General features: G+C 41.1%; 1 protein-coding gene across 4 annotated transcripts; it reads right to left on the bottom strand.

The window, feature by feature from the left end:
- Positions 1-19,266: 19,266 nt before the first annotated feature.
- TMEM100 (transmembrane protein 100) lies at positions 19,267-24,939 on the bottom strand. 4 transcript variants are annotated; one of them, XM_012786379.3, is made up of 4 exons: positions 24,838-24,939; positions 23,540-23,631; positions 21,989-22,131; positions 19,267-20,524 (listed from the first exon to the last, which is right to left on the bottom strand). In XM_012786379.3, the coding sequence occupies exon 4, from the start codon at positions 20,453-20,455 to the stop codon at positions 20,051-20,053; it is 405 nt and encodes a 134-aa protein (XP_012641833.1). In that variant the 5' UTR covers positions 20,456-20,524; positions 21,989-22,131; positions 23,540-23,631; positions 24,838-24,939; the 3' UTR covers positions 19,267-20,050. The 4 variants fall into 4 exon arrangements, with proteins under 4 accessions (XP_012641833.1, XP_012643341.1, XP_012642604.1 ...); XM_012787887.3 differs by having other exon boundaries at positions 21,989-22,099; XM_012787150.3 differs by lacking the exons at positions 23,540-23,631; positions 24,838-24,939 and having other exon boundaries at positions 19,267-20,570; positions 21,989-22,253.
- Between the last annotated feature and the right edge of the window lie 1,779 nt (positions 24,940-26,718).

The following is a 26,718-nucleotide window of genomic DNA, read 5'->3' as shown; positions in this document are numbered from 1 at the left end:
ACTAAACATATCTTCCCCATGCTATAGCATTAGTGCAAGGAAATAAACTGGAAGAGCCAACCATCCTCCACTTCAAATCATTTCCATTCTGCCCACAGGTGGAGAGGGGGAGATTTCTTGGATTTGGGGCTAATAAACTCTCTTACTGCCTTTGGAGAAGATTTAGAAGAAGGATGAACAAAGGGGTTCACTCAACTTTGCATATATACAATACTGTCCCATTCGTAAGAGGGTCATTGAAGATTATCTTTTATATAGGAAAATGTTTTACCTTAAATAAGGCTCTAGACTACATCTTTCTAAATATTAATGTTTATTCTTGAGTGGAAGGGAGTATTTACATGTCCGTGCCTTCAAACCAATGTTTATTTGCTTGGAGACTAGGAAGAAAGAGAAAGCATATCTGGATGTCACAGTGATAAGGAGTTATCAAATGGGACAACAGAGTACCAAAGTCGACCCTGAGATGTTACCTTATTGAAATACTAAAGTCTATATTTGAATGTCTTGCCAAGGTCCCTATCATCTCCCCTATTCTTGCTTTCCCTTCTCTAGGTATTATTCTGAGGGGAATAAATGAGACTTTGGAAAATTACTGTAAATTATTATGCTTTAGCAATTACGCTGTTGTGCTTGGAGCAGAGGTAGGGATGGGCCTTACCTCTCTGGGAAAAGAGTAAAGGATCCTGAGGGAGTGAGGTTATTTGCAATGTCAAGGTTTAATAATACAAAAGCCAAAAATAGCACTCTCTGAGAGGAATAGCCCATCTTGGGATAGAAGGGTCAGGCCAGCTAGAGAATAGAGATTCTCCATGGAGCAGCTCTGTGAGGGACTTCCCCTGTGATGGTTTTAAATTACCTTGGTTTCTTATTTTGTTCTATAAAAACAAACATATTTATCTTAAGTCTGAAGTAGGTTTTGACTTTTTAATTCCTCTTTTATTATAACAACCCTTTGGTAAAATGTAAAGACAAAGACATCTAGAAATGGTGTGTTAGGAATTAGGGCCCTGCTTTTCAGTTTTCCTCTTTATTAATTGAGGTCCTTGTTATAGTAATACCATCATCTTAAGAAAAATGGTAGCCCAGGCATTCTTTATGGGAGTAAAACTGAAATCAAAGCTCTTTTATAAAAAGACCGCAGAGGGAGAGAACATGTTTAAAAAGAGTTGGATATTTGGGTACAGGAGGAATTGAAGAGAAAAAGAAAAAACAATTTATGATCCTGCTACTTTCAAGGGGCTTCCAGTTTACTCAAGAAGATGAAGCATATATTCATGACTCAATTTTTCAAACCAAAGTTGACATTTGCCCTACCTGCCTTGTCTCAACTTGTTTTCCCTATGGTACCTCTATCTTTAAGAATGGGGTACAATCCCATCCACCCAGTTTCCAAGCTAGGAACTTGGGCACTGTGTTTGAATCTTTCCTCTTCCTCAACCTCCATAAATTACCAGTCTTAAAGCTCCATTCATTGGTTTATTCTCCCAAATACTTGTAATATTTTCATATGATACATCTACAAAGACAATGGAGAAGATAGAGAATGGGGAAGCCAGTGGATTTGGTAACTAGAAGAGTTTTCTAGAATGATGAGGGAGCACATTGAATAGCCAGATTACAAGGAATCAAGTGAGTATGAGTGAGAAGAAGAGAATATGGCCATTGTACCTGATCAATATTTTGGTGTAATGTTATTCAGAAGTGCTCAAATTTTAAAAAGCCCAAATTATGCCTTCCCTAATGATTGAAATGAACTATGCTCTCCCCATTCCACTGTTTCATCTCATAATTTATTTTTCCTTATTAAAATTAATTCTACCTTTCAAAGAATTCAGTATAAAAATCATAGTAATAATAATTTGTGGAGATGTTAGCCTTTCTAATTGTAAGCATATGGGCAGGAATATTCCACCATCTGTGCAGAACTAAATAAATGTTTATGAACCTCTTGGATTATTAGATGGTACATACATTTTTGTCCCAACCCCTGCCTTATTTATTTTTAATAAATACTAGCCTTTATATTTTTCCAACTTGTTTTGAGTTTCCCAGATTGCTGTCTGTCAACTAAGCCAGTCTCCTTCATATCTGTATGGTCTCAGCTTCTCTTGGAATTTTTATTTTAAATTATTTTCTCTGATCTTGCCATCATTCTGTAACCACAATCAGCCTCCCAATTCACCTAAAATAGGATTTAAAAAATATGTAAAGAATCTAGCAGTCAGGGTATTTAGGTGTGAGTATTGGGTACCCCCCATGATGGTTGTATGAACTTGGAGAAAAACTTAATGTAATGTCTGACCTAAGACTCCTCACCTATAAAATGGGGAAGAATTTATGTCACCTCACTACAAGGTTGAGCTAAGAGATAAGTAAGAGCAAGTATGTGAAAGTGCCTGGCTCACAGTAGACACTTAATAAATGTTACTTTCTTCATATACCTTCGCTAAAGCCCCCTACTCTTTCTCAAGCTATTAACGTATACTTGCATTTCCAATTTCCTTCTAGACGTCTCTACATGTAAGTCTTCCTATACCTCAAACTCAATTTGATGGAAGTCACCATTTTCCATCAAGCTCACCCTTCACATTTCCCTCCATACTTTTGTTAATAATACCATCAGTCTATCATTCATCACATTTTTCTACCCACCCTTTGTTCCAGCTGTCAATAATACCTGGAAGAGATCATGAGAGGTATCCCCAGGTAGGAGCAGAAGCACTTGGGTCTAAACAAGAGATGACAGGTGAAGAGAGCAGCAATCCACTTAATGAAATTCCTTTGAGACTTTCTAAACCTAGCTCCCTTCATCCTTTTTCTTGTCTGCAATGCTTGGCTTTTGATTTATACTTGGGATCTGTTATTATCTTTGATATTTGAGGATCCAACTCAACTCTTATAGACTGCAAATTTTTCTGACTAATCTCTGGAACCTCAACTATTGCAAATACTCATTAACTGATCTCCCTTCCTGCGCTGTCTTCCTGTCTAATCCAGCCTTTCAAAAGGGATCACCTCAATTATCCAAATAATTTTTTAAATAACATTACTCTCCTACAGATTAACTTCAATACCTCCTTATTGTCTATAGCATAAATGCCAAATTATTTTGCCTGGAAATTATAAGAGCAGCTCTACAACTTAATTCTAACCTGCCTTTCTAGACTTTTCTCTGACCATCATCTTAGATAAAATTTTGCTGTCATGTCAATCTCATTTACTTAGTCTCTCAGTAAAGTGTACTTCTGGCTGTCCAACAGTTCAACCACCTACCCTTCCTGTTTTGGGGAGAATCCCCTCATCATGTTATTCTTGGTGGGAGGTAGGGTCAAATGCTCCATCTGTCTCCTCTTTGCTTCCATGGTGGTATGAGCACTGGGTGAGGCTTAGCCAATCAGATGCTCCTATCCAGGACCATGGAAACTGCATGAGTGATACACAGACAAAAAAAGCAGTTGGAATTCATTTGCAGCTGCAGAAGTGGGGCTGGCTGAGTCCTCTGGCAGTTGCCCTAGCGTCTTGGCTAGATTCTTTTTGCTGAAAGACTGTTGTGCTTCCTGCTCCTGAGCCCTTGGGAATACCTTTGCTTCTTAACAGTTTTAAAGACTTGTCTGCTAGCTTTCTGATAGTCCTGTAAGCCACTGATATTCCAATACATTTTCATTGTCCTTCCTACAGATGGAGGTGGTCTTTGTCGCTTTCAACCCTAAGAACCCCAACCCATATATCGCCAAACATGTCTTTTTTCCACCATTGTGCTTTTACTATGCTAATTGAGCATCTGGAATCCCTTTCTTACTTCTCTTTGCTTTTCCATATCCAACTCAAATTTCGCTTTTATTGATCATCCTAGAATTTTCAGAGTCTATCCTGTGAGGGTAAGCATGAGCAAATACAAGGAGGCGTGAACAGGCATGGCAGTACAAAGGAACGGCTTAAGTTCATTCTGACTGCAGCACAGGATGTGAGGGGAGGGAAAGCCACAAGAAATAAAACTGGGGAAGAGCATTCTTATTGGAGAAGTTTACCAATTTGGGGCTCCATCCTCCAGGCCACAGTCCCCAAACCTTCTGGATTGTATGCCCCAACCATAAAGTGTTTTGAGCTCCCCCCCAAATGTACATACATTTACTTATCAATTTTATACGTTACTATGATGAATCCATAGATGAAGCTGAATCATATTAATTTTATATTTAAGGAGAAAAGTAACAATAAGTAAAAGCTAATATAGTCTTTCCACACTCCAAAGGATTGTTTTGCATAACCACAATCTGCTGTCATTAGAAGAGCTCATCGGGGCCAATGGTATATTTGCTTTTTTGCAGAATAACTCTACCAGCAGCATGGGAGAAGCACTGGCTTCCTTGAGCTGTAATGTGTGTAAAATTTCCTTGGCTTGTTTTAAAAACAAAGAACCATAGTCCCTAATGAGTTGGTGGAAGTCAGCAATAATCATCCATAGCTACTAATGTTACAAAAAAGACAAGCAGACATGTAGTGGCTCCAGATGAAAGTACTCAATACTTTATGCCACCTATAAAGTATTATTGCCGATAACATGAAATCTGAATCCAATCGAGGCTTTCCATTTCATGGATATTAAGACAATTATTATTAACTATTATATACTTATCAATAAATAAATGATAAAATGAAATATATAATAGATTATAGAGTTAATTATTATTCATTTTATATATAATAGATTATAAAGTTAATTAATATGCATGTTATAATTATATAAGTTAAAGGAAACATGGGTTCAAAAAAACATGTTAAATGATAACCATAAGAATCTAACCAGCAAAATACAGACTGTAGGAATTTCTATGGGACAAACAAGCCACTTTCTTCAACAAATATTAATATGAAGCAAAGGGGAAAAATAGTAATGGAGGGGCGATAAAAGAGGCATGGGATGTATCAACCATTTGCAATGCAGGGAAGTTATTTGACTTTTGATTAAAAAAATTGTTAGAGAACGTGGGAAATTTGAACACTGACAAGATATTAGATATGAAGGAAATATTTCAAATTTTTTAAGGTATGATAATGGAACTTAGATTTTTTTTTTTTTTCTTTGAGACAGAGTCTCACTTTGTTGCCCAGGCTAGAATGAGTGCCGTAGCATCAGCCTAGTTCACAGCAACCTCAAACTCCTGGGCTCAAGGGATCCTACTGCCTCAGTCTCCCAAGTAGCTGGGGCTATGGCATGCGCCACCATGCCCAGCTAGTTTTTCCTATATATATTAGTTGGCCAATTAATTTCTTTCTATTTATAGTAGAGACAGGGTCTCACTCTTGCTCAGGATGGTTTCGAACTCCTAACAATCTGCCCACCTCGGCCTCCCAGAGTGCTAGGATTACAGGCGTGAGCCACCGCACCTGGCCTGGAACTTAGATTTTTAAAAGTCTTTGTCATTTAGAGCTACACACTGAAATATTACAGATAAAATGACATCTGGGATTTGCTACAAAATAATCTGGGACAGGGTATTCATCAAATAAGATTGGCCATAAATTAATAATTTTAAAAAATGGATGTTAGGAGCATGGTAGTTCATAATATTTTTTCTCTTTGGAATATGCTTGACATTTTCCTAATAAAAAGTATTTTAGATCCAGATTCCTTGGTTTCACCCCCTAGAGATTCCGATGCCATAGATCTAAAGTAGTACTTAGAAATCTAAAATTTTTAACAAGTGCCCTAAGGGATGTGGAATCAGTTGGCCCCTAGACCATAATTTGAGGGAAATTAGACCGGACAGTGCAATGACTTGAATGGAAAGAATTAAGCAGGAGAGAAGTGGGCAGCGTCTTCCACGGAGTAGGTGCTCGTAATAAATATCTGCCAATTTTGTTTGATGATTGTTTATGAGTAATTGCCCCAAGTCTTAATAATGTTCATTTATAATGATCATTCAGGGTACAATTACCAGCACTATTTCCTGACTTGGGCCTTTTTTTTTTTTTTTTCCTATTAGATTTTTTAAGAGTCCTCTAATACTTGCCACATGAACCAAGGCTAATTCCCTGATTAGATAATCATCCTCGTGAATGTTTCCTTCATAATCACAATGGCGGGAGAGATGTTGCCAGGCCTTTCAGGAAGGGAGAGACACCCAGTTGTGACCCATGAAATTGGCATCAGCTCTCACTCCACCCCTTCCAGGAGGAAAGGATTTTATAACCCTGGAAAGGGGAGGGAGCAGAGAGGTGACCCATCCATCCCAATGCTGCCGGGTCACATCACAAGGTACACACTCCCATCCCTTTTTCTCTCCACATTGGAGACCTTTTCGACTGGAAAGAGCCCTCCTCGGCCCTGGGGCTGGGCTATGTAATGAAGACAGGGCTGGCCGTGCTATAAGGCAAATAAACTGAGAATGGGAAGGCCCTACCCTAGCTCCTCAGAACACGGGTCCCTCTCCAGCCATTAACCTGCAGCTGGCCCTCCCAGCGAAGTCAACACACAAATCGCTGCTGTTGGCTGAGCCTCCCTGGGATTGCAAACATGCTTTCTCTCCAGGCTCAGCTCTGCCATCCTGCCAGCAACAGAAAAGCAGTCTTCCAGAAGAATCTCCTTATCATGAAAGGTTCCGGGCTTCAGACCTGTCCGGGATCAGCTCAGCTCAGGGTAGGTTGATAGAGTGGCTGCATTCCACTCCGCCCCAAGTCACTGGGTACTGCAGTGGCCTCACCTCTCCTGCACAATCCATGGAAACCTCACTACATCCTCCTGATAAGGTAATGAAATAACAATAGCCAGAGATGGGCACTGTTCTTATCCCGATTTTGTAGACAAAGACCTTGAAATGTAAGAGGTCTCAGTGACTCGTCCAAGGTCACGGGGCTCAGAATCAGAGCCAGGATCCCAGTAATCTTGCTCCAGATTTTGTGCACTTAACCCCCTCAGAGGTGCTTTGTTTAGTTGCCTTGATGTAATCGAGGCTGAAATCCTATTCTCCTCCTCTTCCCTAAGCATAACCTGCACCCTCACCAGTGTGGACCGCATGTGTTTCCCTGAACACATTCCACCTCTTCTTTCTGATGTACTTCCTTTTTCCTTAGCTTTTCCTTCTTCCTGCAGGAAAAGTCTTCCCCTCAGCCCCAATTTCACTGCTTGAAATTCTGTTCCAGGCCCATGTCAAATGCCTCTTCTTTGGAGAAGCCTTTCAGGATTCACTCCCCCAACCTCATTCATGAGACACAGTCTCCTACTTCGCATCTTCATCACATTCTGCTGATTACACTTTTGGACATTCACATTTGTTTCCTTTTCTTATTTTATTGTGGCATTATGGCCATGTGTGTACTTGCCTTAAAACTCCTGTTATGTTGCTAAGTCCTTGAGCCCAGTAACCATTTATTACTCAAATGTTTATTTCTCTCGGCATTTACTACAGTGCTTTGCATTTAGTAAGAGCTTAACAATACCTATTGGATTGAATGTGTGCAATCCTAAAACACATATCATTTAACCCGTTTACCGAAATACAATTAAATGCACTGAGGAAGTTACATGCTGCAAACGAGTAACCCTGTGATTCATCTTGGCACAATTAAAAAGCTCCTTAAGCAACAGTATCATTTATGTTTTTGTTAAATATGTATTTGCACGTATGAAACACATTAGAACTGAACTGCCACTGTGTTGGGAACATCTGGTTCCATTTCTCCACTTTACAGGCATGAGAAAGTAGACAGAGCTGCAGAGCTGCCTGGGAAGTTAGTGGAGTTGGATGCTCATTTCCAACCCTCCTTGCCCTTTTGTGGTTCCGGATTGGATTGGGTGTGTGAGGAGGGAAAGGACAGCCCTCTGGGGGGATTAATAATGTGGTCAGAAGGATGAAGATCAAAGAGTAGCCTTGGCTGTGGACCACGTAGTGACCACAGTAACCGGCAGAGGCTTTCTGATCTCCACGCTCCTCAGTGGCCCCTGTAATCCCACACTGCACTTTGCACCCTTTCTTGGGGTCAGCACCCTTCTCAATTACACCATCTCCACTCCACTCTTGTTTCTTCAAAGCTCTACCTCCTGCAAGGCTACAAGTCTGCTGTTTCTCTGCATATAACCCACTGTCTGGCCATCAGCGAGTACCACCAAGAAAAGTTTTACAAAACTGATACGAAGCTAATTTTTAGTTAGTATGAAAAAGCAAAGGAAGTTTGCTTAAACTACTCTTGAAATATCTATCCAAAAGGAATGATCCTAATTGGTCTTCAATAGAGAGTATCTAACTTCACTAAAACTACAGCCAAGCCATAAGTCTCATGAAAGTTTTATTGCAAGTCGTCTATTGCATATTGTCTGAGATGTGCTCCAAAATAACCTGGTGGGAGGTAGGAGTTGAGGGGAAGGGAACAAACAAACCAAGACTGACTGTGAGTTGAGAATTGTTGAAGCTGATGATACAGCTGATGAATTGTTGAAGCTGATGATAATGTACCTGCGGTTCATTATACTATTTTCTCTTGCTTTAGTAAATGTTGTGAAATTTCTCTTAAGAAATTTTTTCTTTAAAAAAAAAATCTTTTTTGGTCTCAAATTCTGGCTCCAAGCAATTCTAATGTGGTTAACTTTCCTGTTTTAGAATGTGGTCCTCACTTAGTTGGGTCCCCTGCTCCCTCTGTCTTCCTTATTCTCAATTTCTGTCATTGTCTTTTTTTTAGCTAGCTTAGTGAAGCAGAGCTCTTACCTGCTTGGTGCATCTGAAGTACTACCCACAGAGTGGCCCAAGAATCATGGGCATTGCCAGACTGAATGCTCAGACTCCTTTCGTAACCATTTAAAAATATGCAGTGGTAGCTGCAGTTCCAAGCTGGAGGGTTTTATTTTCACTAGGGACTTCAAATACCACCACTGAGCTGCAAATAGAAATAGGATGTTGGCTTATTTGTGAAAGTCGCTGTGTTTGTTCCTTTTCTTTCTATTTTTTTTAAATTTCAGCATATTATGGGGGTACAAATGTTAAGGTTACATTTATTGCCGGTGCCCACTCCGCCCCCCCCCCTTCAAGCATGACCATCCCCCAAACGTTGCACATCTCACTCATTGTGTTTCCACCTTCCTTCTCTCTCCTTTTTCCTCTATTGGAAAAGCCCCTATTGGTGGGTAATCGCCAATTTGGGGGATACAAGAACTCTCTGGTGTTAAATATTTCCCAAGACATCAAAAGCCAAGCTGTTTGGACTGCTATGAATGACACAGTAAATCACCAGCCTTTGTCCTTGTTTTGGAGACCTAAACGGTATTGTTGGTTTGGGAGGAAAACAAGCTCAAAACCTAAATGCAAAACCCTAGATGAAAAGGTGATACTCAGGTTTTGTTTCACAGGTGTTTTGGCACCAGCAAGCAAGCAGGGCATTTCTTAAATCAGATGAGCAGACGGACTTGCCATTTGATCCACAGCAGAGCTTGTCCCGCACGAACCAAGTCCAAAATATTCCACGCAGTCGGCGATTCTTTGCAACACTGATCACTGGCAGCCTTCCCTTGAGAGCTGCTCTTGGGAACACCTCCTGAGGTGCTTGCATTTCTCTAATGTTTGTCTGACTCCATGAGGCCAACAAGGTTCCTTGAGCAACAAAGAAGGGCAAGGCAAAGAAAAAGAGCAGTTCAGTCGAACTGGTTAGAACCTTGGACTGTGGAGGAAGGTGCGCCAAAGAGCCTGGATTTACAACTGTCAATCATCCCTCCTGTTTTACACAGGAAAGGCGTTCCTTTAATCCACCTGTTCAATTATTTATCATGCTATGTGTTTCCTCTTAATTGTAAGTCGGGCAAAGCCTTTATGTTGTAAGGGGACACCCTAGTATTTTTTAATGACCTTAGGCAAAGTGATTGACACTAGATCCTGGAGTCAGATGTTCCTAGTGACGCAACTTGTTCTCCCAGTAGCAGAAAAGCTTCCTGCCATGATTAAGTTAGAACTTGTGAAAGTGCTAAAATGTGTGGTCAGCCTTCCTCTGATGCAAGCACTTTTATTATAGAGCCTAGCTGCAGAGGAGTGTAGCAACACAGATCCTGCCCCAAATACCCCTTCTCTCTCTTGGAGTAACCACTCCAAACAGAAAGGCACTGTGCTGTAGGCATGTACCGGGCACTTGAAATATCCCTGATCATAGTCGTACTTTCTCCGAATTTACAATTTTACTGGCTCTATCCCTTTCCCCTTTTCTATTTGTTTTTCTGAGTTCGTACCACAATGTGATTGCAACTGATTTATGTCTGGCAGGCTGCCATTCTCTGAGCCCTCATCAACTACTCTAGTCAAGCAAAACAAGAAGCAATCCATTCTGTATTTGAACTTGAAATGGAAAATCATCTGTGTTTGCTTTTCTAGATAGGAGGCTGAGATGGAGCAAAAGTGTCATTCTATTTTTTTTGGATGTGGCCTACACTTCCCACTGAAAATGCTTGAGAACGTGTGAGCAGTGGATGTCAGATCCACAGTGACTCAACTCTGGACGATCCCTTCCTAGTTAAAACAACACGATAGGGCTTCCCCCTCCCCTTGGGTTATCTCCCCGGAGCCTGCTACTCTTCAGGGTTCCTAGGCAAAGGGTTTTTAGGATGTGTATTTTTAGGATGTGATTGCCTTCTGAGTGGCTGGATGATGAATAGTACCTATTATTACTGATTCATTAATTTATCAATGTTGTACCACAACTAATGCAATAAGACCAAAACACACATGAGGCTATGACCCTTATAAATTTGTGACTAACTTGGAAAGGAAGGGGAAACCAACAAAGAGTATGTGCACTCCGTTACTTTATGCTCAAGACTCTTAAAAAAGTTTTTATTCCAAATAACCATAGGCATTTTGTTTCCATTTTATCTTGATCTCAAATACCCAGATATTATAAACCTATATATATATATATAATATCGGATACTAAAAACCTATATTCTATAGGTTGTTATTGTTTTTGTAGAAGGTTTGTGTTTAAATTACCTTAGCCAGACTCATCTTAATGCAAGTGCAAAGCATGCCTTCTTACTGCTTGAATTTCCAATAGCTAGATGTGCTTGGTGCATTGCATATGCTCAGCAAATATTGGGCAAATGAGTGAAGGAATGAATGGAGAAGACCCTGGGTGCAGAAAGGAGCTGGCCTGAATCAGCCATTCCCTAATGTTGCTGCATATCAGAATCACTTGAGTGTTTTTACTTTTAATGTCTCTCCATTTTGTTTTCCCCTTTGCCGTCTATGTTGTTTTGAAGTTGATTGTTGTTCATTCAATAATTTAAATAATATAGAGGTGCCTTAAGAAAAATGTCTGATTTTCCTCGAAGTAGCATCTTAATGATGTAAATACTCTTAACAATTCAGCAAGTGTTCTTATATATTTTTTCTTTGTTTAAACAAACCCAAATATACTTCCAATTTATAAGAATGGCACCGTCTGATAAAGATTAGTTTAAAACTTTATATTTTCCACATAATATATTGCAGACACCCTTCCAAATTAATATTAGTACATACCAATCTGCCTCATTTATTTTATTAGCTACATAGTACCAGCTGCAGCTACATAGATGCATCATAATTCATTCAAAAGGTTGTGTGTGCACATGCAAATGCTGACAATGCAGAAATAAATATTCTTGTAGTTCTTTTACACTTATATCTTTCAGATAAATTTTCAGAAGTATGATAGTAGGAATAAAGAGCACATACATTTAAATTTTAAAAAAAATGGCCATATAACCCGATTCCCTTTTACCAACACTATACTATCAATCTTCTACTTTATTATGTATCTATTGAGAAATAAAATGATATCACATTGTGGTTACTAATTTGCATTTCCTGGGACATTTTCTTGTTTGTTTTTCCCACTATGAACCTACTGAACCAGAATATCTGGGGTCAGCACCTGAGAATCCTGGCCTTTATGAGAACCCCTAGGTGAGTCTGATGCTGCCAGTGCCCAGACAGGCATTTGGAAACCACTGGTCAAGACAATCTCTCACATTCTGCTGAAATGTAAGCATCTATTATTTAAAAAAAAAAAAAAGAATCCCCCCAACAACAATAAAAACTTCAAAAACAACAAGAGCTGGTTAGTGAAATACGTGTATTGCTTTATCATGTTATATTTTCTATATGATTTAAAACCCTACACTTATTTTAGATGTTGATGCAAATTTCAACATCATCATTTTTGTTTTTCAAGCGTCTGGTCCAAGCAGAAAGAAGATAGCTATAGACATAACCAACTACAAGACTTGCTAAAACATTTTTAACTGCATGGCCAGGGAGCATTGAAAACCAAGGGAGGCATCCTACAGGAACCTACAATGCCTGGGTTAGTGAAGAGGTGGAGAAATGCAATGGAAAGAAGAAAAATTTGCAGCCAGAAAAGCTGGATCTGGGTGCAAGCCTTATTTCTATCATATGTGAACTGTTTGATCATGAGCAAATCATTTATCCTTTCCAAGCCTCAGTTTCTGCATCGAGTAATAAAAATGAGAATAACATTTTATCTAATTTCTGGAAGGAATTAGCAAGGCAGTGCAAGGGAAATGCTCTGTCCATGTTAAAGTGCCACAGAAATGCTTATTGGCCCTCTGTTAGGTAGTTTGATAGCATCAAAGGTATTTTTGAGATATGTAAATTTGAATATGAATATGCTGAACACAAACAACTAATGACTGAGAAAACGTGGATTTGGAGAGGATGAGTTCCTGCCAGATAAGTCCTAATGCAAATTTCTGTGTCAAACCGTTTCCATCAGTATTTACAATTTCATCCACAACACAAACTGTTGTTTTTCTACTAATGTCCCATTTAAACTAATTTTCTTGTACCTTTCATAGTTTTATATGCAACCTATTCACTCAAAATGTATGTCAGCTTTGAGATAGATAATGTTTTGAGTACTAGGCATTGGCAGAAGCACTTTGTATCTATTAATTCAATTAATACTTATTACCACCTTATGAGGTGAACAATTACTATTCCTATTTTGTTGATGAGAAAAAACTTTTTTTTTTTGAGACAAAGTCTCACTCTGTTGCCCAGGCTAGAGTGAGTCCCGTGGCATCAGCCTAGCTCACAGCAGCCTCAATCTCCTGGGCTCAAGCTATCCTTCTGAGTCAGCCTCCCGAATAGCTGGGACTACAGGCATGTGCCACCATGCCCGGGAAAGTTTTTCTATATATTTTTAGTTGGCCAATTAATTTCTTTCTATTTTTAGTAGAGACGGGGTCTCGCTCTTGCTCAGGCTGGTTTCGAACTCCTGACCTTGAGCAATCCTCCTGGCTTGGCCTTCTAGAGTGCTAGGATTACAGGCGTGAGCCACCGCGCCCAGCCTGTTGATGAGTATATTGAGGCATGAAGAAACTGACTTGTACAGAGACATACAGCTAGTAAGAGATAAAGCTGCATTTTAAGCCCAGATACTTTAACCACTGTGATATACTGTCTTCGGGAAGATAGTATTTGATAGGATGATGAGGGAAAAAAATTTAATTGTGGTAATATTTTTTATTAATGATCCCCAAATGCTTTTAGATTGAAGTGAAGTGCTTATGCTCTATTAGAATCTGAACAATTTATTCCCTGATCATAAGTTTGAGCGCTGCAGATATTGGAGTTGTTTATAACCCCTTTGCTTGGACAGAATTTTGCAATCGACAAATCAAACTCAACAAGTTCTTTCATTGTCGCCCTGAGTCAGCGAGGTAGAGAGACCGAAGGCTAGCTTTTTCTCTCATCTTCCAGCATTCACTCATGGCTTTCCCTCTGGGAATATTCCTGATTGCTCCTGCTCACTTCCTGTCACCTGGCTAACATCTCTACCTGTCCTAGTCTTATCAAGTCACCACCTGCAGGAAGCTTTCTTTGATTGTCCCTAAAATTCGTTAAGTTTTCCTGCTCTGCACTTCCTTCACACCCTGCCTCCAGTGGCAGGCTGAGGCTGCCTCATATCCTGAATCTCGAATTTTCCACACAGGAAACTCAAGGAGGCTGAGAATGAAAGCAGCAGCTTTGGTGACAGAAGATGTGGCTGGGGTCCTGAGTCCCATGTCCACTAGCAGGAGACCATGCCTTGATATTTGTAAAAGTCTCCAAATATATGGAGGTGATTAGAAGAAGGCCTGGCTACCGATGGCAAATGATTCAGTAATCATCTCCAATTTTAGTCCTGGTTTCTCAAAAACTGTTGCACTCTTTAGCTGAGACACCTGACCCCATGTCACTCAGCTTCTACTTGGGACTTTTATTCAAGAATCAAGCACTGAAAGATTACCGTGTACCAGGCAGGGTAGGGCTAGTGGTTAAGTGAGTGGCTTCTGGATTTTGAACTCAGGCCCTACTCTTTACTAGCTGTGGGATCTCAATTAGTTGGCTTCATCAGTGTCTCAGTTTCCTCATCTGCAAAATGAAGGCAGTGATAGTATCAACTTCACTGGATTATTGTGAGAATCAAATGAGATATTCCAGAGTATGATGTTTGGAGCATAGTGGATGCTTGGTAAATGCTGCTGCTGGGACTATAAATTAAACTCCCTGTCTCTAAGCTGGTTTCCTGATTTTTAGAGCACTTCGCTGAAAATTCCCTTTTGCTGCTTTGCTCCCTCAAAGCCCAAATCTAACTCTGATTTTTCCACTCTAAATCCTGGTTTCGTCTCTAGCCTTCACTGCCTGGTCAGAGCCCATGTTTCAGGGCTACATCTCCTCTCTCAATACTTTAAAAGCAGGAGTTTTACCCACCAGAATGACTGAAATGAAAAAGATGAAGATGTAGCACATCCAGGCTCTCTTCTCGTGCTGGTCGAGAGTAAATTGATTCTGCTATTTTTGAAAAGTGTCTGGCAATAAAGCTGAACTCATACCTATCCTTTAATCCAGGAATTCCACACCTAGGTCTATCTTTAACAGAAATGTGCACATACATACACCAAAATTCATGTAGAAGAAATTTTACAGTAGTACAATATTAGCTACCTATCGCCACAAAACAAATTACCCCCAAACTTAGCAACTTAAAACAACAAACATTTATCATCTCATGGTTTCTGAGGGTCAGGAATCTGGGAGTAACTTAGCTGGGTGCTCGGGGCCAGTTCATCCATTAGATGTGGTAGGCACAGTGTCCAGGGCCCACAATACTTGTCAGTACGATTTCCTCCTTTTAGGGGGTGAGACACATCCTTTTTTTTTTTTTTTGGAATGGAGGAAGGGACTCATGAAGATAAACGTTCCTAGGTCCCGTAAAGTCACAATGCAACCCTGGCTGGGCAGGGAGGGGTGGGAGGGGTGGTGGTGGTGGTCTCTCATGAGGTTTCGGTCAAGCCATCGGCAGGGAACGCCATCATTGGAAGATCCCACTGGAGGAAGATCCGCCTCCAAGCTCACTCGAGTAGTTGCTGGTAGATCTCAGTTCTTCTCTGATTGTTGGCCAGAGACTTCAGTTACTCACCGCATGGATCTCTCTAGAATTGCCTGGGTGTTCTCATGACATGGCAGGTGGCTTCCCTCAGAACAAAGGGAGAGAGTGAGAGTGAGAGCAAGAGAGAGAAACGCAAAAATGCTTTTCAGAACCTAATCTCAGAAGCAACATACCATCACTTCTTCCATACTTTACTGCTCACACAAACCAGCTCTGAGACAGTGCAGGAGGGGACCACACAAGCACGCAAACACCAGGAGTCAGGGGTCCCTGGGCCCATCTTAGAGGTTGGCTACCCAAAGTTCTAATCTAGAAACTATCCAAATGCCTGTCAACAGTAGACAGGATAAATAAATCATGGTGTATTTTGACAATGGAATTCTATACAGCAATGAGAATGAACCATTTATAACTACATACAATAACATAGATGTATCTTAGAAACATACTATTGCACAAAAGTCAGCGACAAAGACTATACACAATATGATTCCATTTACATAAAGCTAAAAATCAGGCAACACTATTCTATGTGTTAGAGGCCAGACTGTGGTTCTTCCCGGAGAGATAGTGATGAAAGGTGGATACAAAGAGATTTTAGGTGCTGGCCGTATTGAATTTCTTCATCCAGGTGTTAGTTCCACAGGTTTGTTTGTAGAAATGCAATTGAGCTGTATGCTTTTCTATGAATATGTTATACTTTCATAAAGGTTTTTCAAAAGTAGGTGTTATAATACCTATATTGTCTCCCTTTCCTAAAGAGACATTCTGGGAATGATTTAGGTTATGGCTGAGTATAAAACTGGGTGCTATAGACTAAATGTTTGTGTCCCCCCAAATGTATATGTTGAAAGCTAATCTCCAATGTGATGGGATCTGGAGGTTGGGGTTTGGGGGTGTTTAGTGCCCTTATAAGGCGCCCCAGACAACTTCTCTGCCTCTTCTGCCATGTGAGGGCGTTGCAAGATATCCTCATTTTATGAACCAGAAAGCAGGCCTTCAGCAGAGACCGAATCTGCTGGCAACTTGATCTTGTTCTTCCCAGCCTTTGGAACAGTGAAAAATGAATTTCTGTTGTTTATGAGCCACCCAGTCTGTGGTACTTTGTTATAGCAGCCCCAAAGCACTGAGACACTGGGATAACCATAATGTGTGGTCAACTTATTGGTCCCAGTGCTAGGCCTCGCTCTCTGTGAGACATTGGTTGAACAAGTCACTTAACTCTCTGAACTGTAGTTCTCTCAATTGAAAAGCAGAGTGGACACTTATACTACTAGACTCAGGGTGTGGTGGAGAATATCGAGTAATAACAAGTGCAGTTGAGTCCTGTTACACTACAAGTGCTATAATATCAAGATCTTCCAAGTTCAAAACTATAATTACTTCCCAAGAGATCAAGATAACTACCATCTATCTAATAGTCATCTATCTATCATCTATCTATCTATCTATCTATCTATCTATCTATCTATCTATCTATCCATCCATCCTCTCTCTCTCCCCTGTCTCCCCCTCTCCAACCCCCTCTCTTTGAGGGTGCAGGGGGTGGAATAAGTAGGTTTGAGGATTTGCGAACTGGCTCTCCTGGGTTTATCTTCTGGCCTTAGCCGTCCGCACTATCCACATGACCTCCTTCAGTGGTGAGATTCCCTAGATTAACCAACACAGTAAGGCGGGGAGAGCAAAGCCGCCAGGCAGCTGTGGTTCTCACTGGGCCATAACCCAGCTACACAGGGTAAGGTTAAAAGTTGTTTCTGTGTACTCCGGGATGCGTGGGTTTAGGGGGAATCCTAACAAGTGATACAGCTCGTTTTTGATGTTCCAGGGTGAAGCTAGATTATCTTTTTAATACGTTTATGCATGCATGTTGTATATATATTCATTTAACACCTGCTTATTTGTACATAACAGGACCATTTGTAAAGACAGACCTTGTCGGTAAAGACATGCTGTGAGATAGTCATGATAATTCATAATTCAAGCCTGGGTATATTCTCCTTGTGGGAGCTGGGATTCACGGTGTGTAGGACCGTCTCTGTGCCTTACAGCTTTGCAACGTATGTACCTTTTGACATGACTGGAGGCTCCCTAGACAAGGCAAGTCCTTCCCGTTCTAGGAGAACCCCAAGATAGCCAGTATGAAGTGGCTCAGGGTAGGGGTGGGCTAAATAGAGAATCTCCTCCAACTCCTCACGTCTAGGAGAGATGCGATCCTATTTCAGACTTTACAGTTTAAGTCTTTTCATAGTACTGTATTTCATGTGGGGACTCAAGTAGCAGCATGAGGCCCCCTGGTGGCCAGACATAATCAATGAGTTCGCTTTCCAAGTACTTTGAAGGGCAGGTCTGGCTAAAGAAGCACAGAGGGAGTAAGTACTCACCTAGACAGGGTGCTTACAGTGGAGGCATGATAGAGTGGGATGAGCTAGATGGGGGAGAGTTGAGAACTAAACCATTTTTAAAGAGATTAGAATGAACTGTAATTTTGGATAAACCAGTTATTCTCTGATTTTTCATTCTATGGTTCATTTAGCACCTCAGTTAGGTACTTATTGAGTGTCTAATCTGTGCAAGACATTATATTTGGCATCACATTGGAGTTAAAAAGAAGTTATATCACACACTTCCAAGGATATTTGGTTGAAACACTCATACCACCAACACGATAGAAAATAAGAGGTGCTAACAGAAAACAAATAATGACTTATGAAAGGGCACTTTCAGATAAAAGGGAAGGCTTCTAGGAAGAGGTAGAGTTTGAGCTGGGGTGCTGATGAGAAGCGGGATTTGGGCAGATTGAGATGGAAGAAAGGATGGCATTATAAAAGAGGGGAAAAGCAAGTTTGAACAGATGTAGAGCTCTGCAAGAAAAACAGAGGCTAGTGCAGGAATGGCGAATAGCCTCATCTGGCTAACTTGTAAGTCCCTTTGGGGGTTAAAATAAGAATGAAAGCCGGGGACATCCATTTGGTTCAGACTGGAGAACCTTGAACCTTGCCTGAGAAATTTCTTCGCAAAACAATGGGAGCCTTTGAATATCTTTGAGCAGAAAAGAGAAATGTCAAAGCAGACTATCTCGCATTGAAATGAGTGCAGTCCTATACACTCGCTTGCCTTTGGTTGGGAGGAATGCTGATCTGCACATGCCACTATCTGCCCTCCACATTCATTAAGGTGCTTCCACTTACCCAAACTACATGAGTACCAGGGAGTAGCCAGTGCCAGAAGGCTCCTGCCATATTTAATTAAATTTCTGGATAAAAGACCTGTCAACCAATGTGCTATGCTAGGCTTTTTTTTTGTTTTGCTCTTTCCAAGTTTTAAGAAATGCCACATGCCTATCTTTAGTTTAATGTGGTTTGAACTACTTGAATGAGGAACATTTCTGGCTGGAGTCATGGGGTAGAGTCCTAGCTATGGAACAGCTCAATGTCCACAGAAGAATTCAAGCAGTAACCTTATTTGCATTGCATTAGAACTAACTGAGTAAGCAGCCTGAGAATCTACATGATGTCTGGCATCATAGTTGGTACTTAGGAACATGTTAAAGCAAATAATTAATGACTGATTCAATAAAAATATAATGCACATTTAATGGGACATTATAAAATTCCTGACCTTGGGTGTTGATTTCCTAACATTATAATGGCAGGGAAATCCTTTTGAATACAGTAAACATAATTAATACTATTATTTAAAAGTAATGAAAAAATATGATAGAAATAAAAATCTTAAAGTTAAGAAGGAGCAACATGCCCATTTGAGAGAAGTACAGTTGAGAACTTGCAAATGAGACAAGGGAAGATGAGCAATTTGGAACTGTAATAAAAATAGCTACAACAGAAACAACCATTTAAGAAGTTTCAGCAGCAATGAGTATTTATTATTTTGAATGAAATGTACATTTACCTTTCATATAAAAATCATCAAAAGTGCTATATTGGATTATTTCAATATTAATTTAGCCCCCAACATCCTATATTAACTATAACTTTTACTTTTTTTTCTTCTGATACATCATTACAAACACCTAAAACAGTCTAATGTTAAAACATACAAAACATTAGTTTATTCTTCAAGAGAAAGTACCACCAGTGATGAGTTACTGAAAGTGAAAAATAAAAACAGATGCCAGAAAATCAACTTACTGAAAAAAAAATTATCACAGAATTTCATGGAAGTATGCAAAGTCCAAAGAAATTTAGACCCTTGGCAGAAAGCTTTTTATGATACAACTTCTAAAGAGTATGGGTTATTTCTTTTGGAGGCAGGGGTCTGGTGTGTCAGGACTATCCTGTTATTTTCTCATCTTTTCTCGGCTACTTTCCAGGGTGAACCAATTGCTGTCTAATGCTGGGCCCCTCCTATGAGTCACCACCCCCCCAAAAAATGTTTAACATAAAGAGAAAGCTGATTTTTCAGTCTTAGAAATAGCCCTTAGGGTTAAGTTTGTCATTAAAGAAGACACAAGTCATTTCTCTCAAAGGAGAAACCTCTCTACCCCCTACCCACCCCTGGTTCTTCTCGTCTGCTCCGATACCAAGTCAACTGTTTCCCTTGATGGTTCTGGGTGCAACAGCTGACAAAGTCAGAGCAGGGTTTTGGGGCCACATAGCCCAGTGGGTCTCATTTGGTCTCAAGCAAACAAGCTTCTCTGGTTTGCCACGAGAGCTGTCTGGCTCTCCCGTCTCTTGGCCTTCTTGCTCCTTTGTCTCACCTTCCAGCACAGGGCGCTGGAGGCTAATAAAAAAAGTCCAGATGACAGAACAACCAGGCCAAAGATGGAGATGATGGAGCCATGGGAATTGAAGCTATACGCCACCGCGGTGACCACGACGCCCGCGATGAAGACGACCACGGCAAAGGGGATGATGCAGCGGTAGCAGGAGAGCTCAGCACCCCCTGTCGCGGCCATCAGCTGAATCTCACTGACCAGGGGCACTGTGGGGACCACAACTTCGCTCTTGGGGTTCTTCTCTGGTGTCACCGGCATGGGAGCCTTTGGGGCTCCCAGGATCTCTTTTATGGGCTCTTCAGTCATTTTTACAATGGTGCCTCTTCCTAGCCGGGTTTGAACACTTAGATCTGGAGACTCTCACCAGGGTAGAAGCTGCAGAGAAGACAGGAGATGTCAGCTAAATGTATCAGAATAAGCCCTGCAAGCAGGAGTAAAAAAAAAAAAAAAAACAGGGGAGACAGATGCATTTAAAAATCACCTCCGACTTTTTCCCTAATTGGTTGCATTCTCTTTGCATTGAGCCGAAAATTAAGAAAGGTGAAGCAGATGAGCATAAAGAAAGGGAAGACATAAAAAGCAGGAAGCACTTTACAGTGTTTAATATACCCTGGCAGTCTGCAAAAATATTTTACAAGCTTTTCCGCCTTGTCTATTGCTTCTCTTTCCCCTAAACACACAGAAAAGCCTGAATCCTAATCCAAAGACAGCCTCGTTTCAAGAGAATATGTCATGAACAATTATTTCGCATAGTTAGTTCCACAACTCATAGCAACTTAGACTCTGCCAGTCTTGTCGGGCATAACATGCATTCTTTCCAAACTATCACCCATCCACTGCCCACAAAATCCATGTCAAGACAAGTAGCCAGCAACGAACTATGTTCTCCATCAACCGATGGCCAACAAGTCCATCGTGTTACTATTAAACACCTGTGCCCTGGGACCTTTCTAGTCCCCCATTGTGGGCGGGCAGTTCAGCAAAATACTCATTGACAATGAGGTGAGGATTTGTGATCTGAAATGTGACAATATTCATTTGAAAAGAGAAAAAGAAGAAAAAAATATTCAACAACTTCATAGGATATAACTTTGTGCTTTGTCCTGTTAAAAATAAAGTCAAGTGCTAGGACAATTAGTTGTTAATTCACAAATTTTCTATTAATCAACAGGGAATTTTGATATTATGTATACTATGGCATGCTTAAACAAATAAGCATGCTAGACTTTTAGCAAAATTTTGCAAATTCATTTTTCTTCATGCCCTTGTGTTTAAAACTTGTTGCTATGCCCCTTCCTAAATACTTCGAACCTGAAAATTTCAGGACAAAACATGAGACATTCGATCAAAAGCATTTGGTTGAAATGCTGTCTAGGAGAAATCAGTGACAAGTCTTGTCTGCTGCTCAGACATGTTAAGTCCCTGTCTTCCAGTCTCAAGAAGCTGTCTAGTTGCTGAATAGTTAAGCAGTTACAGTTACCACAAGAGTTTAAAAGAAGATACTTGAGACCATTTCAATGAGATTAACTCTTTGAATATAGTAAGCATCTACTGCAAACAAATTCGACCCCAAATCAACCCTCACTGGTTCTCCTCCCACCCTGGCAGGTCAAAATATCACTCCCTGAGCAATGAAACTAAATATTAGGGCTGTCTACTTACGTGCCATTTTTAATCACCAAACAAATTAATCACTGTTGTTCAGTGATACCCTAAATACTGGCTAAGCCCGTTAAAGGATATTTGAAATTATGTCTGAAATAGAAAACAACTTCACCCCAAAGCTGTGATTGAGCTAATCTGAAAACGAAGATCTCCCCCCAGACAACTTGCACGTACCTCGGAGAGAGGCAATCCATTACCAGGGAAACCACTGGACTTGGAAGGAAAAAAAAACAGCAACAGGAGCTTCTTCGTTCAACTTCTGGGAAAGAGCCTGGAACAGCCCGGCTGTCAATAAAATGACAGGTCAGGGATCTCTTCTGGGGAAAAGAAAAGATGTAAAAATACTTTACTACGTGGGCTGGTTTTGGGATCCGGAGCTCTTTGCTTCTTTCAGGCTAACCTCTGTTCCTAAATGACGCCTGTCTCTCCCTCCCTCTCTCTTTTTATTCCCTCCCCCTCGGGTTTGCCCCTCCCTGACATTTTTTTTTCCCCTCCGTTCTTTTCCTTGCCAGCAGATTTTGGCTTCCCCCAACTCTGCTCAGTGACATGATAAGTCGGAATCATTTCTACGGAGTCTCTAGAGATAGGAGCCAGCTTTTACTTTTATTTCTCTCGCAGCATTTACCAAGCAGACTGCTTTGTGAATTTGAATGACTCATTTTTTCCCCAGCCAACCTCCAGATCTTCCTCCCGTCCATCAGGCATTTTTATAAGAAAATCCCAGAGTCAGCGTTGCAGGCCCAGCTGAGGGGACAGAGCCGAGGGGACAGACACGCTAGGGCGGCAGGAACAGCTGTGAAGTCACCGGGCAGCTGAACTCAGCCTCTAAGCCAGCAAAAATCCATATTCCTAGGTTTTCCCTGTCATGTGTGTGATGGTCATATGACACTTAAAAATCCCACTTGTTTGATGTTAATTTATTTAGGAAGGAGGATGGGGGACACAGATGTTTCTGGTTAAAGGGGAAAACTAGTCATCTTGATTTAAACAGAACTGCTGACAGCTTATACTAGGAGGTTAGTAACTTGGGCAATGCTTGGTCATCATCATTGCTGCCATTTACAGAGTACCTATGAATACCGTGGGCATGGCACCGTATTAAACGAATGCTACCATTAATTCTCACTAGTTTACTACAAAATAAAGTAACAGAGGCTCAGAGAGGTTAAGTAATCTGACAAAGGTCACACAGTAGGAAAGAAACCCTAGGTTTGAACCCTAGTCTTTAATGGATACATAAATCACCTGTGGAGCTTGTTAAATGTAGATTCTGATTCAGTCTGCAACAAGCTCCCAACCCACTTTAAGGAGCGAGGTATTTTAAACATTCAAACATAGGTCACATTGACACATCGTACTCTCAAACAATAAAGTTGCAAGTCTATTCCCCACCTCAATACATGGTCTTATAGAGTTGTGCTTTCTTACAGACAAGCTATATGAAATTTTAAAGTATTCGAAATACATAAAGTCCCAGACTGTCTTTTTGAGGAAAGAATATGAATACTGGGAGACTATTACAAGTTTGTTCTATACTTTTGTAGTTGAAAGTTATCCACCCCCTATTTTTTAATCTGTACAAGTGTTAATAACGCCTTTTAATTAATACAGTGAATCTACATGTCCAAATGAAATCTTGGAAGAGATTTGTTTTCCTTGTTTCAGATGGTTAGATTTCTCTAACTGCTGGCAAAGGGCTTGGATGTTCTCAAGCATTTTACTTACATTTTACAATAGCACATTCTTTCCAGCCTCATCTAGTAACGATGCCATGGCGATTTTGTCCCAGAGGAAGAGCGATCAGAAGTCCTTTTCTTCTAGAATGAAAGCCAGAGATAAGGCTTCGTCATTTCAGAAACTAAAGTTGAAAAATCCCTGAAGCCTGGCTGAGTTAGGTGAGCCGAGCCTGTGACAAGTACCTGGAGGGTCTCAGTCACCATCCTCACGCTCTTAAAATGTGGCACCTAAAGGGACAGAGCCAGCATGCCCGAGGAGTGCTGTCACTTGGCTATGAAGATCAGGGATACTTAGAACCAGGGCATCTCAGAACTTGCTAAAATTGCCCCAGGAAGACAAGGAGATTGGGAGCCACTGGCTACAAAAACTGGAGGTTCTTGAGAAACTCTTTAAAAGAGCAATCTTCCCACCTGTGAACTCTGGCCTTCGGGGGCAATTCTGCTCTGCTTCCTAGTATGGGCTACTTTCCCCCAAAATGAGGTCAATTATCCCACCTAAGCTCTGAGTATCACCTTGTTCTGTTGAAAATCATGCTTCCCTGTTACCAAAGCTAAAGATAAATGAATGGAACCACTTGAGAGGAGCCCTTGGCTGAATCAATAATGAGGCACAGTGAAATTTATCTGTGCCCCGGGAGTGTGGGCAGGTCTGTCATTACTTCTAACAGCAAAGCTCTCTTCTTCAGCCTTGCCAGGCTTCAGGTGACTCACCCTAATTCTCCTTCACCCAAATTCTCCTGTATCTGCCTCTGCCTACATACACAGATACACATCTCTGAACTCTTAAGTAGACAACCGATGATTTCTATTGATAAATTCAAAGAAGTATAAAGATTTGAGATAAAGTGGAAATTGTATCAGAAAATACCTGTTATTATAACCACAGACACAGGCAGGCTTTAACTGACTTTACTTCTGCAAATGGAAATTCAAAGAGAATTCCTAGTAATGTATGCCTGATGCCTTTGGACGTTTATTCCTCCTCCCACTCTATGCCTAGGAGCAGATAGACACCCCTGGGGATCCCTTCAGGGACACCTGCCCCCAAGTGCAACATTTCCTCCACATGCAACCAGCCTTATTTCTGGAAGTCTTTTCAGCAGAGAGAGGAAATCTCTCTATTTCTTCGTTATAAAGTACGTGGCTTTAGGAGACTCCTTTAAGTTTGGAGAACTCTTCTGAAAGTCTTCAATGTATGAATTATGTCTATGCGCCCCAGCCCCAACCTCATAAGCATTCCACATTTCCCTCCTGGATCTCTCAAAGAGCGAGGCAAAGATCTCTTACCTTCCCCAGCCAGAGTTGGACTGAGACAGCTGCCGGTCCCCACCGACAGCCACCCAGACAGGGGGATGCAAATCACTCTCCTAGGGACCGTACACAAAGTACTCAGCGAGGCTTAAACACGATTAAGGGACCGGAGACAATTTGGTAGGAGGAAATCCCTTGAATGCTGTTGTGTTTGACTGTACGTTTTCCTCTACGAGAATGCAATCCATATGTTCTTTTTAAAGGGTATCGTGTTAGCAAAGAATGTCTTTCTTTGTTTCTCTCACTTCATATCTTTATTCCTTTCCAGGGTTTTCTCTGTCCAAAGCCCCCATTCTGATGCTATCCCTCTGTATGCTCTGAACCTGCAGGAAAGAAATTGTAAGTAATCTTTGTTCTATGCTTCTAAGAGGGTGTGGGGCTTGGGAAGTGTTCGTGGAGGGGAACGGGACCCTAAACTAATCTCTTTCACGGTTACGCGCAGGTAATAAAAAGAGTTCATGGAAGGCAGGTGCTAGTGGTGCAAAGGGCATTTGGTGCCTGCGTGGACGCTCTCCCTGAAGTCAGGGCAGCGATCTTATCAGTATTTTTCATCAGAGATGCCAAGGCGCCACGGACAGGATGGTATACCAGACAATCACGTCCCTGGGCGGCCTTCCACCAACGGCATCATAAACAGCAGAGCTAGGAGCACTTGCCCCCAAATTTGAAAAATCTCATTTTTCTTAGAGACAAGACAAGAAACAAAGTTACTTAGGGGAGGGCGGGGAACGTGGTGGGTTCCGTGACAAAGAGGTCATTTTTGTCCATTCTCCCTAAAGTAGAAGCCAACGGTTCACGCTCTAGGTTGGAAAGGGGGATGTTCTGTGTTTTGATTTTGCCTTTGAGTGTACGCGGTTGACAAGTTGGAACTTCGTCCTTCGGGAGCACACAAGCTTCGCATTTTGTGAAGGGTACCCCCATGTGCATTAGATTATTCACCCGTGTTTACTTTCCGTTTGCTTTTGCTTGGTGTGGTTGAGTTGGCCGGTTTCCAGCAGCCCTGAAGATGCCAGTTCCTCCCGGCCCTCTGTCCAATCAGCGCGCGCCTTTGATCTCGGTCATCACCCAGTCCAATTGGATTCAGGGAGATTCGGGAAGCTGGCCAGTTTTTCTCCTTTCTAATGCTTCTTTTAAGGGTGTGTCTGCATTTATGTTCTGAAATCATGGACATTTTGAAAAGTGATCTGTGCTTGTGTGTTCATTTTGGGCAACAGGTCATGTTATTATTCCCCCTTTTTTCTTTTTTTCTTCTCCAAGGCACTTTTCTTTGAGGTCTAGGACATTAAATAGAGAGATCTGACAGTACCAAGAGGAACAATGAGTGAGCCTTGGATATAAAAACCTATTTTACTGTTTGCTGGTCAATTTCCTGGTACTGGAACCTCATAAGATCCACATGGATACAGAAAGCAAAACATGCATGTCACAGTCCCCATTCTTTTACCCCATTTTGTTCTAACTATGAAAGATCACATAAACATGGAAAAACAGAGTTGCTGAAATCATATGGCACAGTGGGACTTGAGGGAGGGCTGAATAAATCATCTCTCACTTCACCAAGAACTAATTGTCATTCTGGCCTTAGATGAGAAGAATTTATTGCCTTGTACCAAAATCAGAATATATGCTGAAACTCCTGTGACCCTGGTACATCCTCATGTCTATTCAAGGTCCTTTATATTTATGTACATTATTCTTTGGAGGCTGAAGACAAGGAAGCCCAAAGGTAAAGATTTATAGCAAATTGGGCTGACACTTTCCTATGGGCACACTCCTAGGGCCAACCTGCCTTATATGGGTCATGTATTTTGGGGCTTGTAGGAAATCCACCATACTTACTTTTTCCAGGGAAGAGAA

Source organism: Microcebus murinus, chromosome 18, assembly GCF_040939455.1.
Source record: "Microcebus murinus isolate Inina chromosome 18, M.murinus_Inina_mat1.0, whole genome shotgun sequence".
In the NCBI taxonomy this organism is placed as follows: domain Eukaryota; kingdom Metazoa; phylum Chordata; class Mammalia; order Primates; family Cheirogaleidae; genus Microcebus; species Microcebus murinus.
The sequence above is the reverse complement of the archived record's forward strand: the minus strand, read 5'-3'. Positions and strand labels throughout refer to the sequence as shown.

Excerpts from the sequence above, each read along its gene's own strand:
- TMEM100 (XM_012786379.3), bottom strand. The coding sequence starts at position 20,455 with ATGACTGAAGAGCCCATAAAAGAGATCCTGGGAGCCCCAAAGGCTCCC.